The 14047-nt window shown below is 47.6% G+C and overlaps 1 protein-coding gene across 3 annotated transcripts in view; it reads left to right on the top strand.

Moving 5' to 3' along the window:
- The window catches only part of LAMA1 (laminin subunit alpha 1), a 165523-nt gene that overhangs the window by 147505 nt on the left and 3971 nt on the right, over positions 1–14047 (top strand). For 2 of the 3 annotated variants that reach the window (XM_015439840.4, XM_065534196.2), the window contains 8 exons: positions 1162–1313; positions 1988–2173; positions 3592–3751; positions 4872–4984; positions 8958–9147; positions 10615–10773; positions 11306–11459; positions 12555–12688. In XM_015439840.4, the coding sequence (XP_015295326.3) occupies positions 1162–1313; positions 1988–2173; positions 3592–3751; positions 4872–4984; positions 8958–9147; positions 10615–10773; positions 11306–11459; positions 12555–12688 (1248 nt within the window). The remainder of the gene's footprint in view (positions 1–1161; positions 1314–1987; positions 2174–3591; positions 3752–4871; positions 4985–8957; positions 9148–10614; positions 10774–11305; positions 11460–12554; positions 12689–14047) is intronic. The other variant, XM_005587155.5, reaches the window with a different exon arrangement.

The raw sequence follows: 14047 nt of genomic DNA, 5'->3' as shown, positions 1-14047 counted from the left end.
TTACAGCTGAGTAACATTCCACTGTATGTACATACCACAGTTTGTTCATCAGTTACTTCATGGATAAACTTTGGGGCATTTCTGCCTTTTAGCTATTATGAATAAATGCTGCTATGAACATAGGTGGATAAGTATTTGTTAGAGTCCCTGTCTTCAGTTCTTCTGTGTATGTATTTAGGAGTGGAATCACTGGTTATATGGTAATTCTATGTTTAACTTTTTTTTTTTTTTTTTTTTTTTTTTGAGACGGAGTCTCGCTCTGTCACCCGGGCTGGAGTGCAGTGGCTGGATCTCAGCTCACTGCAAGCTCCGCCTCCCGGGTTCACGCCATTCTCCTGCCTCAGCCTCCTGAGTAGCTGGGACTACAGGCGCCCACCACCTCGCCCGGCTAGTTTTTTGTATTTTTTAGTAGAGACGGGGTTTCGCCGTGTTAGCCAGGATGGTCTCGATCTCCTGACCTTGTGATCCGCCCGTCTCAGCCTCCCAAAGTGCTGGGATTACAGGCTTGAGCCACCGCGCCCGGCTCTATGTTTAACTTTTTGAGGAACTGCCAAACTTTTTCTCCATTAGTCTTAGTAAAATTACTTTCAAATCAAAGTGTGCTTACTAAGTCAGCAAAAATGAATGATATTAGCCATTGCTAGCAAGAGTGTTGTGAGACGCTGACATTCCAATCCTTCTGGTGTATAAACTACCTTTTTTCAATGTCTAAAAAAATTAAAAGCTTTAAATATTTTCACATCCTTCAAATGTTTAATTCTACTTTTCATAATGTTAGAAACAACCTCACAGGCAAAACAATTAAATATTCATATGTATGGTAATAAAAAGTTGGAAACTAAATTTCATGGATAAAAAGACAAATTACAATATACCTACTCGATGGTATCTAATGTAGCAATAAACAATAAGTATGAGGCAATGCAGAAATGGAAATCTTTGACATCTTCAGTGATAATAGCATAATGCGGAACATAAATTATATGAACAGAGATTAGAAAGTAACATACAAAATTTAAAATTGTGACAGCTGATGAGATTCTTAAGGAATTGCTCTACTGACTTGATGTTAATCTTCTCACATTATCTTCATAAGACGAAAGTTTTCTAAATCACATAGTGATGTGTTTTGTCGGGAAATTCTCTATGCTACCTCCGCAGCCCTTCTTTTCCATCATGCTGATTGGAGGCAACATCGAGGTACATGTCAATCCTGGGGATGGCACAGGCCTGAGAAAAGCTCTCCTGCACGCTCCCACGGGTACATGCAGCGACGGACAAGCACATTCCATCTCCTTGGTCAGGAATCGGAGGTACTTGTACGCGGCAAGGCAGTGTGTAATAAGGGTGTGGTGAGCTTAGAGGGAATGTGGAAGGAACCTTGCGGTGGTGCCCTGGGCGGCTAGATGACTGGGGTCATCGGCATCCAAATAATTCTAGAACCTTGCTAGGATTGTTTCCTGGGAACCAATTTCATCTGCTTTGTAATAAGATACTTGTAGAATTTTTATAATTAAACAACTTTAACTCTGCCCTTTACTGGGGCCCAGCATAAATTGTCTTTACACTGGATTGATTCTGTGGCAAATAGTACTACACTATTAGTAAATAGTATTATATCAATAGTAAATAGCATTATATCAACATTCCTGTATATTTCTCTCCAAAACTGTAGACTGAATGCTTTAAAAGCACACTGGACATTTTCATCATAGGTAAAGAGGTTAAAAAAAAAAAAAAGAAAACCTCTCCAAAAAGCAATCTCATTCAATGGATATTTAATAACATTCCATTCGTTTCTGAAAAATGTTCAATTGTGTTTTAATTTTCAAGATTCACCTTTTTGGTCACAGACAGCATCTTGTTAAAATGCACCTTTAGGGAACGTTTATTTTCAGTGAGAACTTGTGGGAATTATGAACTAAAATGGAATTATTATTTCATTATGTTTAAAGCTTTTCATTTATTTTCTCTGTTGGACTTTTAGAATGATCACTGTCCAATTGGATGAGAACAATCGTGTGGAAATGAAGTTGGGCCCATTAGTAGAAAGCAGGACGATAAATATGTCCAATCTGTACGTCGGGGGAATTCCAGAGGGAGAGGGGACATCGCTGCTCACAATGAGAAGATCGTTCCATGGCTGTATCAAAGACCTGATCTTTAATTTGGAGTAAGTGTACCTGCTCTCTGCATGTTCTTGCACTTTCTGATATTTCATGGTGAGTGCTAACATTAATCTGAAATCTAATTTTACTGTTTGAGATTGAAAATTTTGCAAGTTCCCAAATAATGAGTGAACCCCATTATTCTATCATGAAAGGCCCCCCACATGGATTTTAGTGGATTAGAATGTTAGACAGATCTGGTCATCATACTTTAAAAACCATCGCTGAACATTAGCTCTCTGTGACTGTCCATAAAGAGCTGGGATTTAAATGCATTTTTGACATGCATTTGAAGGAACGTAGGGATTTTGTGATGTAAGTCTCTTGCTGTCTTGAGAGCATTGCTTTGAAGGAGCTGTTGACTACGGGGCTCCTAGCAGCTTCAGGTTGTTAATGGCTTCTCCCAAGACAATTACTGTGTAATTAAGAACTGGAAGCCTCCATTCCCTGTGTGGAGCTCATGATGAAGAAGGGAACTGGCATGTGCCCATGAGCAGTTCATTCCTCCTTGCTCATCCTCTACCTCTGGACAGGGTGCTGATGGGAGACAAGCTGTGCTCTGGGACCAGCATCTGCCCAGGAGAACCTGGAAGTGCCCTGGGCATCAGGAAATTGAAGCTCCCTCCTGGCTGGGTCACTGACTTGCCTAGTGACCTTGAACAAGGACTTGGATCTTTCATGGTCACAGTGTCTTCTTCTCTGTGAAATTACCTCTTAGGACTCCCTGAAATTTGCAAGAGTAAAACCTAGCATTGGGTTTCAATACAATCATAATGTCAGAGCTCTGGTTTAGATTTTTGTACAGGTTTATGTTTATTCCCCTAGTTGTCTGTTCATTCATTCATGAGGCATCTTCATGCTCCTGAAAGTCATGGGGTTGTGAACTCAGTAGAGCAGAAACGTTTCTGTGAAGTTCCCAGCTGTGCCTGGGAAAGTGCCAGGGGGACCTGTGTGGGCACAGGACACAGCACAGGAGCTGCAGAGTGATGGTGCACGTGACAAGCGTAACCCATGACCTCCTGGCGAGGGGAAGCATGTAAACGAGAAGTCAGTGTTTCATGGAGGTCACCGTGCAGCGCTTGGGAACTAGAGACAAAAACGTGTCCCTGCAGCAGTCCAGTCAAGGCTGCAGGAGGAGGCGACAGCATCAAAGCCGACCTGGGGGGTGCTCGGGAATAGTCAGGGTCTAACATGGGGATACGCTAGGCTGGGTGCCACTGCAAGCAGAAGCATCAGAGAAGAATTATCTAAGATAACATGTCTGGACTCCGAGTCACAGTGAAGGATTGGCACTTTGGTTACTCTAAGAGAAATATATACATGGTTTTTAATTGATTTTCACTGTACAGTTATCAGATGACTTGGGTTCATGGACTGGTTTGTGATAGCCTAATTTTGAAAACACTCTCTCGTTTCTGCCTAGACTTTTGGATTTCAACAGCGCAGTTGGCCATGAGCAAGTCGACTTGGACACCTGCTGGCTGTCAGAAAGGCCTAAGCCGGCTCCCGATGCAGAGGACAGCGAGCTCTTGCCAGAGCCCCGGGCTTTTCCAGTAGGAGCGGCTTCCTTTACTATCAGTCAGGTCCAGTCAGCAAAGGAGGGCCCAGGACAGAGGGAGTTAAAATGGGGCCTTGCTGTAAAGGTGCTGCGAGAGCTGGAGCTGGAGCTGTGCTAAAATTCAGAGCAGGGATAGGGTGGGAAAGCGTGCCCCAAGCAACTCGGATGACACGGCCCAATTCATAGATTGTTGGCCCCAACACCCCGGCCGCACATCAGGCTGATGTAGAATATGCTTTTGGCAGAGCTTCCATAAGGACTCATTATCAATTTACATTTAGCTGAGAAAGCATGAAAATAAGTACTTCATGTAAAGCCATCGTGCACATATTTGTTGCTTTAAAAAAAAAAAAAGATTCAATTCATTTAGGAAAAGCCAGTTCTGGCCAAAGAGTTTGAATGGCAGCCATTGTTCTTTTTCATTTTCTCCCCTTGTGCTTTCTCTGTTGCCCTGGTGTAAAGTGTGCGCTCTAATAATTTAGAAGATGGCAGAAGCATTTGAGAGCAGGACCTTCTGAGCAGGCCCAGGCTTCGAGTTCAGGGCAGTTTTCTTGGCAGCATCTGCCTAGGCTGAGCCAGAAAACAGCAGCGGGGACCCCCGTGACTTGGGCAGTGTCAGGGCAGCCCGCGGATGGTTGCAGGGGGGTTCAGGGGCCCTTCCCACCTGGCTCCTCTTGTCTGCACCTTGCCCTGTCATTGTGGACCTAGGTTCACAGGTTCACACTCTGAGGCCCTGCAAAGCACATCACCTGTGGGCACCTCCAGTTTTCTGGTGCTGGGCTGCAGCTGATCTCGGCGGCTGCATCCTCAGGGCCATTCCCAGAGCCTCAGGTCATGGCAGGGGCCTAGGAAGACAGCAAGGCCTTTGCCCCTTAAGCCTGATGAAAATTCATAGGAGAGACTTCAGTGTCCGTATGAAGTTGAGTGGGATTAAGGTGAAAGACGGAAGCTCTAAGTGCCTTCTTCAGGGGGATGAAGGGCTGGCAAGTGCATCATTTAAACCTAAGATGGAGTGAGCACCAACAAGCATTGGTGGTGGCTGCTGTTCTGATGGGATTGCTTCGGAGATGGCTCTTCATGGCGGAACACGTGGGTCAGTGGGGTTCGGGCTGCGGTGGCGGCTGAGTGTTCCTGTGCTCTTACAGGAACAGTGTGTGGTGGATGCAGCTCTGGAGTACGTTCCCGGCGCCCACCAGTTTGGTCTCTCACAAAACAGCCATTTCCTGTTGCCTTTTAACCAGTCGGCTGTCAGAAAGAGGTAGGTATCTTTCTAATGTCCTTACACGGTGTCTCATTGCTGGATGGACGGGGTGTTCTCCAGCCACAGAGTCTCTTCCAAAAGAAGGTGCTTCTATTTGATGATGAAGTGCTTGACTTGCAACCAAATGGCAAAGAGAAGGCAAAGAGATAGGAATTCAGCGTTGGTGCAAATCACAACGCTTTCACGGTGGTTCACGGGGGAGTCTGTGGTTTCTGCCTTTCCCCTTCTGGAGGGTGGCTGGTTTCCCCTCTCTGTGTGCACGTAAGTTAAGCGTGTGGGCGTCTAAATCAAGCCTCCTGGATCTATTACTGTTTGGACTTTCAACCCCATTCCACTTTACGCATTCCCTAGTCTGATGTCTTTGTCTACCCAAACTCTTACACTGTGGTGGCCAAAGTCCTGGGTGCCACACCTACCCCTCTGTGCACCTTCTGGCCCTCATACCTGCCTGTCCCTGGGACCCTTCTGCCAAGGGAAGAGCTTAAGGCCTGGAGCTTGGGGCTCCCAGACTCCATGTTGCTCCTCTCTCCTCCTGCGGTCCTCCAGCTCACCTGCCAGGCTTGCCTGCAGACTCTGCCATGCCCTGCCTGTCTTGTCGTCATTGGCTGTGAGTGCCACCCCGTCATACCCCTTAGACCTGGGTTCCTGTCTGTCTTCTGCAGCTCCTGCCATCCCTCTCTGTGAATTCAGCAGCTGCCTAACCCCTGACCTTTCCGTGCTCAAACTGTGATCTGTGAAACGTCTTCCCTACTCCCTCCTCAGCCAGCCTCTCCCATCACCATACCCTTGACTTCTTCACAGGTATCCATCCCTCTCAGTCTCGACTTTAAAAGCCTCCTATTAGACAATCCCTTTCTTCTCGTTTCAACTCTGTGCCTCCCCACTCCTGCAGTTTGTCAGTTCCCTGGAGACCTCTAAGCCACTAGCCCTAATGCCCTCCCACCACCATCTCCCCTCTTCTCTAGCCCCACATCACAATTCGTCCTCCAGGTAGGTTCCAGGCCAGTGTTACAGGTGTTCCTCTGCAAACTCCCTCACCCCTTTGTCTCTCCCACTCCTGCGAGCCCAGGTAAAAGCCAACATTCCACGTTCTCTGTGCCGGAACCCACACTGGAGACCAGGCTGAGGAGATGGACGTCTCCTTCCCAGCTGGTTTGAGCTGCATATCATGGCCGTCAATCTCAGATGGAGCCTCCAGACAACATAGAGAACCAGTGCATTGCTCTAATATGCTTATGGTTTTTATTCTCCATGACCACTTGCTCATAGCTGCTCTCAGCTCAGAGCCCTGTGCACCACAGTCTTTCTTCACACCCCAGCTGATGACTTGCCCCATTGAGAAGAAAGAGATCCTTCATCTGTCCACCACCAAAAAGACCAGCCCCTGCTTTTGTTCCTGACCCTCTATCTCTTCTTCTGCTACCACAGATGAAGGGGTCTTTGTTCCTAGCAAAGCCCACCCAGCCAGCCCCAGCTTGTCTTCTGGATCCCACTCGCCCTCTCCTTCCTAGGACATGCACAGCAGCCACACCTCACTCCTCAGTGCACACTCCCACCAGCACACAGATGCCACCATCACCCCATCGTCAGCAGTGACAGCAAGAGCAGCAAACAATTGTACTGGAGGTTGACACAGAGATTTTACACAGATGATCTAATTTACTCCTCATAATTCTCCTGGGAGGAAGGTGTTGTTATTATCTCCATTTTACATATAAGGAGATTGAGGTATAGGGAGCCTGAGACATCTGCTCAAAGTCACACAGCTGGTAAATGGTAGAGCTGGGATTCAAACCCAGGCCTTGTGGCTTCAGAGTCTGTGCCTGTACAGTAGTTTCCCCTTCTCCTTGGGGGATACGTTCCAGGACCCCCAGTGGTTGCCTGAAACCTCGGCTAGTACCTAAACGTCATATACACTGCGTTTTCCTATGTATGCATATCTATGATAAAGTTGAATTATAAATTGGGCACAGGAAGAGATTAACAGTCACTAATAATAAAATAGAAGAATTATAACAGTATGCCAGCATCACTCCTCTTGTACCTCGAGGGTATTATTGAGTAAAATCAGGGTGACCTGAACACAAGCCCCGCTGTACTGCCACAGTCGATCTGTGAACCGAGACGACTATAAAGTGACCAAAGGGCACATGGCTCATATGGTGTGGAACCGCTGGACACAGACGGGATTCACTTCCTGGGCAGGACCGAGTGGGATGGTATGAGACCTTATCACGCTACTCAGAGTGATACCCCATTTAAAACTTACGCATTGTTTATTTCCAGAACTTCCCATTTAATATTTTCAGACCTCAGTTGACTGCAGGTAATTGAAACCTTAAAAAGTGAAACCTTGGAAGGCAAAACCGCGAATAAGAAGGGACTGCTGTAACCTCTACGCTGCACTCCCTCTCTCACTTTGACTTCTATAGCAGAACCCCCAGGAGACGCCACATCCCCCTGCACACACATGCGCAGTACCTGGCTCTGTTTCCCACAAGGCGCTCAAAAGAGCTGCCCTTTCCTCAGGGACTGTTTCCTCGTTTAACCATCTGGTCAGCCTCCCGCACACCCCCAGCTGCTCTTGAGAGAATTACTGAAGACCCCCATGTAGCTACGTGGTACAGGGCCCCCTGCCCTGGGCTCTCAGCAGCCCGTGGACTTCCTTGGCTGTCACAGCCGCACACTCTCCTGGTTCCCTGCTCTCTCTCGGCCCGCCTTCCTCAGTCTCCCAGCTGAGAGTGCTGGGCCCTTCCACACGCTCTCCCAGGATGGCCTTCTATGTTCCGATCACCTTAAAATGCCACCTAGATACGGCAGCACCTACCCGTGTAGCTCTGGCCTCCACTTAGAACTCAGGGTTTGTGGGCCCACCGGCCACTCGAGATCTCCGTGTGGACTCGGACAGGTTCCAGGGTCACTGGACATCTCTGTGTGGACTGGGACAGGTTCCTCAGCCACTCGACACCTCTATGTGGACTGGAACAGGCTCCTGGGCCTCATCGCCCCGAATGGAATTCGCAGGCCCCCTCAGTCCTGCTCTCCTGCTCTTTGCCGTTGCCGCGGGCACGATCACCATTCACCTGGTTGCCCAAGGCCCAAGCCTAGAGGCTATTTTTTATTTCACCTGTTCTCACTCTTCAAATCCAGTCCATTGGCACATCCTCTTGCTTCTTCCTCCAGAATGTTTCCTGAATCTGTTGAGTCCCCGCCGCCACCCTGGTCTAAGCCACCCACCCCTCCCTATTGGCTGTCGTAACAGCTGCCTGATGGGGCCCGCTTCACCCCGACCCCTGACCCGTTCTGCAGTTTAGACAGAGGATCTCTGAAAGGGATTCTCGGTCACTCCCCCTTTCAGAGCCTTCCTGTGACTTCCCACTGTGCTGAAAATCAACTCTCAAAGCCCCTCCTCCCTATGATGGAGCCACATCCACCCTCGTCCTGTCCCGGGGTGCTCCCGTGGCACCGTGGTCCCTCTGACGGGGCCCACCCAGGTGTAGCCTTCCTGCACACCTGCAGTGGCTCTGGTTCCCCCGCGGCCTCAGGTGGGCTTCCTGCTGCCCACTGTCATCAAGCCCCTTACTTTGCAGGGGCTTGCCCCTTTCTGTCACTCAGAGCTGGGCTGAAATATCTGCTTTACAGAGCTACCCGCGTTGACTACTTAAGGTAGCCACCGGTTGGCCTCTACAGGACCCACTTTAACTCTCTGGTGTGTTTCTGTATTAGCTTCATGAGCAAAGGGATCTGATCTTCCTCTTTGTTCATGGCTCTATCCTCATCCTAAAACAGCCTGGCAGACAGAGGTGGGCAGTTAAATGAATGGATGTGTAAATGGATGAAGGAATGAATTCCCCTCTTTCCTGAGATGTTCAGTGTAAACGCCGAAACAATTGTGGAGTCCTCTCTTTGAGGTTTTAAAAATGAAAAGTTAAAGTTTTCTTTCTCAACGCTCAGCGCTTGTTTTTTCCAGGCTCTCGGTTGAGCTAAGTATCCGCACGTTCGCCTCCAGCGGCCTGATTTACTACATGGCTCATCAGAACCAAGCAGACTACGCCGTGCTCCAGCTGCATGGGGGCCGCCTCCACTTCATGTTTGACCTTGGCAAAGGCAGAACAAAGGTCTCTCACCCTGCACTGCTCAGCGATGGCAAGTGGCACACGGTACGATCTCAGGAGGCTTGTGCTGGCTGCTTCTGAGTTTGGTTCCATGTATCACTGGGGTTCACTCCATTTCTCAAAGGCACATTATCCCCGTTCATCTCTATCTCGCCGTGCGTGTCTGGTATCTCCCCTAGAGACTGCAAGTCTTGAAGGCAGGGATCTTTTCTGCTTCTGAAATACCCCCAGGGCCTTGCTTAGTACCTGACATGAAATAGACACTCAGCAAACATTGGCGGGATGAACAAAAGGTACTAGACATGTTCTCAACTTGGCAAGGAGTATGTAAAGCCTAGCCTCCCCTCATGGCATTTGCTTTCTGATAACCAGGACTCTGGACCACTTTCTGGTGTGCGGCAGGCTTTACCTGTGCCTGTAATTGTCCAGCTGGGTTGTTCTTGTCCACTGCCCAGGAAAGCAAATGCACTAAGAATGGCAGGTTTTGCAGCAAAGAAAGGGTTTCATTATTGCAGAGGCAACTTGCCAGGAGATAATTGTCAAAGCTGCCTCCCCAAGAATTCAAAGACTAGGGTTAAACCTTGTGCAAACAAGGATAGTTTGGCAGCCAGGGGATACGGAATGGCAAATGCTGATTGATTGGATTGGGGAAGAAATCATAGGGGGTCGAAGTTGTCTTCTTGTGCTGAGTCAGTTTCTGGGTAGGGGTTACTGCTCTGGGTGGCGCCAGTTGGTTCATACTGAATGCAAAGTCTGAAAAATATCTCAAATGCCAGTCTTAGGTTTTACAATAGCAATGTTATCTATAGGGGCAATTGGGGAATTTATAAAGTTTGTGACTATTGGCTATGTGATTCCTAAGTAATAAGTAGTTTAAAAAGGCAAATTATAAAACAATGACTGGTTAGGGTTTAACTATGCCTACGTCTTAGCAGAAGAAACAATGGCTGGTTAGAGTTTATGCCTGTATCTTAGCAGAATTCAGGCCCCTATCACAATTCCAACCTTGTGGCATTTCCTTAATTTTACAGAGGTGATTTTGGTCCCTGAGCAAGGAGGGAATCAGTTTTAGGGAGGGACCATTATCATCTGTTTTAAAGTTAAACTATCCACTAAATTCCTCCCATTTCCGGAAGGCACTGTTACCATCTTTGTTTTAAACTGTCAGCTAAATTCCTCCCATAGCTAGGTTGAATTAGCAAAGACAGCTTATGAGGTCAGAAGCAAGATAGAGTCAGTTATGTCAGACTCCTCTTACTGTCATCATTTTTCTATGTCAGGTTTCTTTCACTGTTACAGTTTTTGCAAAGGCAGTTTCATACCTGCCTCCTTTCTTCTGCCAGGCTCAGCCGCTTTTCATCACCAACTGTCTAAAAATTTGAACCACCCTTTAGCATTGCATTCAGGTTGTTACAGCTCTCAGAAACAGATGTTGCATCTGTTAAAGTTGATACATCTGTTAAAGTTTTCTCAGGTTCCTTAAAAATTATGCATGTTTTCACTTTGCTGTAGGTCAAGACAGACTATGTTAAAAGAAAAGGCCTCATAACGGTTGACGGCCAAGAGTCCCCCATGGTGACCGTGGTGGGAGACGGAACCACGCTGGATGTGGAGGGTTTGTTCTACCTAGGAGGTCTGCCCTCCCAGTACCGGGCCAGGAAAGTTGGAAATGTAAGCAGCATTTTCTGTACTGACATTTTACCTTTGTTGTGGTTTTGCTTATTCTGTAGAAGAGCATAGCTCACGGCATCTTGATGTATAAATTACCTTGTTTGAACCTGGGGCTCGTAAAGAAGTTGACTTTGCAGGCATGTCCACAGATCATGTGCCAGCGCCGCCCCTCAGAACCCGATCAGCCTTTTAGTTAATGAACATCGCCCTTTCCACAGCCACATGGCCACAGCACAATTCAGGGAAGCCCAGCAAATGCGTATTCGCACATTAGTAAACAGCATTTTTTGATTTCCACGATATTTCACTAAAATAATAGAAAACACTTCCACGGCATTATTAGCAAAGATACTCAAATGGTAGCTCTAACTTAGACATTCATGTGAAGTATTGTGGCGAAGTTTTTTTTTTAAAAAAAGATAACATTTTAATGTGTTTTATTGAGACCAATCTGATGAAGTGGAAGGAAAATGTGTCCAGGCCCTTCTCGTTAGAGTCACCACCGTCTACTCTTGCATGTCATTTGGCTTAGATCACCCACAGCATCCCTGCCTGCATTGGGGATGTGACGGTTAACAGCAAACAGCTGGACAAGGACAGCCCGGTGTCCACCTTCACGGTGAACAGGTGCTACGCAGCGGCCCAGGAGGGAACGTTCTTTGATGGAAGCGGATACGCAGCTCTTGGTATGTGTTAGCAACACTCTGGAAAGCAGTCCCCGGCAGAGCCTGGACTATAAAGCAATGTGGATCTGAGAGTATGAGACAGGACCCGCTGGACAAGGCTACAGGAAAACCACATTGAGTTCAGTATTCCAGTTGATTCCTAATTTCTTGGCGTAAAAAGCCTTCTCAGGTCTTGTGCTATCTGGATGGCCTGACAAAGTCTCCCGCCAGGAGCAGTGTGACTCCTGACAGAGGCCAGACACGGGGTGCTAGTTTCATCTGTGCTTTCCCCAGGTTCTGTAATGCACACTCAGTGTCCAAGTTAAGAAAGGACTTTGAATTAAAAATCAGCAGCATAAAATGTCTAGACCAGCTGGCGCCAGGGAGGCTGTGCAGAAGTTTGGGTGGGGAAGAGGGGGAAGCCAGCAGAACATCTCTCGTTCACTCTGCGCTTCCTGTCTCCTGTTCCTGGGACTCAGGCTCCAGCCCTGCTGGGCAGGCCCTCAGTGGCCTCAGGATGCCTCGCACCCCCCGGGTATGCTCTGGGGATACCACCTTCCCCCCTTTTCCTTCAGCCCTGGTCATGGTAACAGCTGCCTGCTGTGGCCAATAGCCCCAGTGTGGCTGCTCAGCTTTTTTTATCACCTGAATTAAAAAATCATTCCATTCAGTCCCCACCTTTAACAAATTTAGTATGGACTCTGATACACTCAGTAAATGATGATTCCTCCAAGTACACAGATACTAGGAAAATAAAGTGGACTATTCTTGGATGATGATAAAGGGATTCCAGGGATCAAATCCCAACAGCCCACGGAAAAGACTGCCACAGGGAGGACGTGTCCACAGGGTGAGGCAGGGCCACGTGCTTCTGCGGCCACAGATGAAGGAGACGCCTGGCTCTGCTCTGGCCTGGCTGGCTGCACGCGTCTTCTTTAAAAGCTCCACGATGTGGAAGCCGAGACTCAGAGGGCAGGAGTGACCTGCTGGTGGGGATGGAGCTGGATCCAAAGGAAGAGCTAGAGCCAGGTCCCCCGACCCTTAGCCAGGAGCCCAAATGCTCAACCTGGGCCTGGCAGCGCTCAGCCTGACTTGGGCCGTCCTTGTGTGTTACAGTCAAAGAGGGCTACAAAGTCCAGACAGATGTGAACATCACACTGGAGTTTCGAACCTCCTCGCAGAATGGCGTCCTCCTGGGGATCAGCACTGCCAAAGTGGATGCCATTGGACTAGAGCTTGTGGACGGCAAGGTGGGTGCTTCTTCTCCATGGGGTCTTCCTCCCCCCAGTGTCAGAGACAGAGCAATTGAGAAACAGCAGATTCAAATTCACAACGGTCTATTTTTATGGAGTCAAACAATGGTCCCATTACTATTTAAAAAACAGATATGGCTACAAAAAAACTTTTTTGTTTATTTTTTAAAAGCTTTTCAAAAATAACTTTTTATATGTTTGAAAGTAAGCTTTCAGCAAAATTACAACTATAATACAAATAACTTTTTTTCCTGAACCATCTGAGAATAAGCTGCTGACCTGATGCCCTATCCCTTCTAATAATTTTTTTTAACTTTTTATTTGGAAATGCTTACAGATTCATAGGAAGTTGCAATGAAATGTACAGGGAGGGCCCCATGCACGCTTCACCCAGGCCCAGGTTTCCCAGTGGTAGCATTATGCATTTTTTTTGAGACGGAGTTTTGCTCTTGTCACCCAGGCTAGAGTACAATGATGCAATCTCAGCTCACTGCAACCTCTGCCTCCCAGGTTCAAGTGATTCTCCTGCCTCAGCCTCCTGAGTAACTGGGATTACAGGCATGCGCCACCATGCCAGGCTAATTTTTGTATTTTTTAGTAGAGACCAGGTTTCACCATGTTGGTCAGGCTGGTCTCGAACTCCTGACCTCGTGATCTGCCTGCCTCGCCTCCCGAAGTGCTGGGATTACAGATTACAGACATTATGCATTTTTCTAGCACAATCAAGATACTTAATTGTATCAATACCAAAAGGTTCCCCCTTAATACCCCATCATGGCCATACCCAACTCCTGTTGCCCTAATCCTAGGCAACCGCTAATCTGTTTGCTGTCCCTCTAATTTCTGTTTCGCCAGTGTTATATCAATGAAGTGACGCAGTAGGTATCCTTTTGAGATCAGCTTTTCACACTTAGCCTGACCTCGGGAGGTTCATCTGGATGGTTGTGCATATCAGCAGTCCGTTCCCTTTTGTGGTGGAGTATTACTCCATGGGATAGACGTACCACGCTCTAATTTTTTTTAATGTAAAACACGTTATTTTTTTCTGTGACTATCTACTCTTGCCTTTCAGCCTCTCATGTCCCTCTCCTGCTGGCAACAAAATGAAGTCAACAATTTGCAGTACTCATCCTTTAGTCTCCTGCTTGGAAACCGCCTCCTTCGCAGTTTCTCCCAGTTCTCACTTTCCTTCGTCTCCCCTTTGGGGCTGTCTGGGCAAAGGCAGGATGCAGGGCGGGGAGTCTCGATGACCCTTTTCCTTTCTGTGGGCGCTCTCATGGACAGCAGCTGAGCCACAGCTCAGTCTCCTGGGCTTCAGGCAGCCTCTTACAGTGAGTGGTCCTGGGTCTCAGCATT

Source organism: Macaca fascicularis, chromosome 18 (assembly GCF_037993035.2).
Source record: "Macaca fascicularis isolate 582-1 chromosome 18, T2T-MFA8v1.1".
Taxonomy (NCBI): domain Eukaryota; kingdom Metazoa; phylum Chordata; class Mammalia; order Primates; family Cercopithecidae; genus Macaca; species Macaca fascicularis.
Note: the sequence above shows the minus strand (reverse complement) of the source record. Positions and strands in the feature narration are given on the sequence as shown.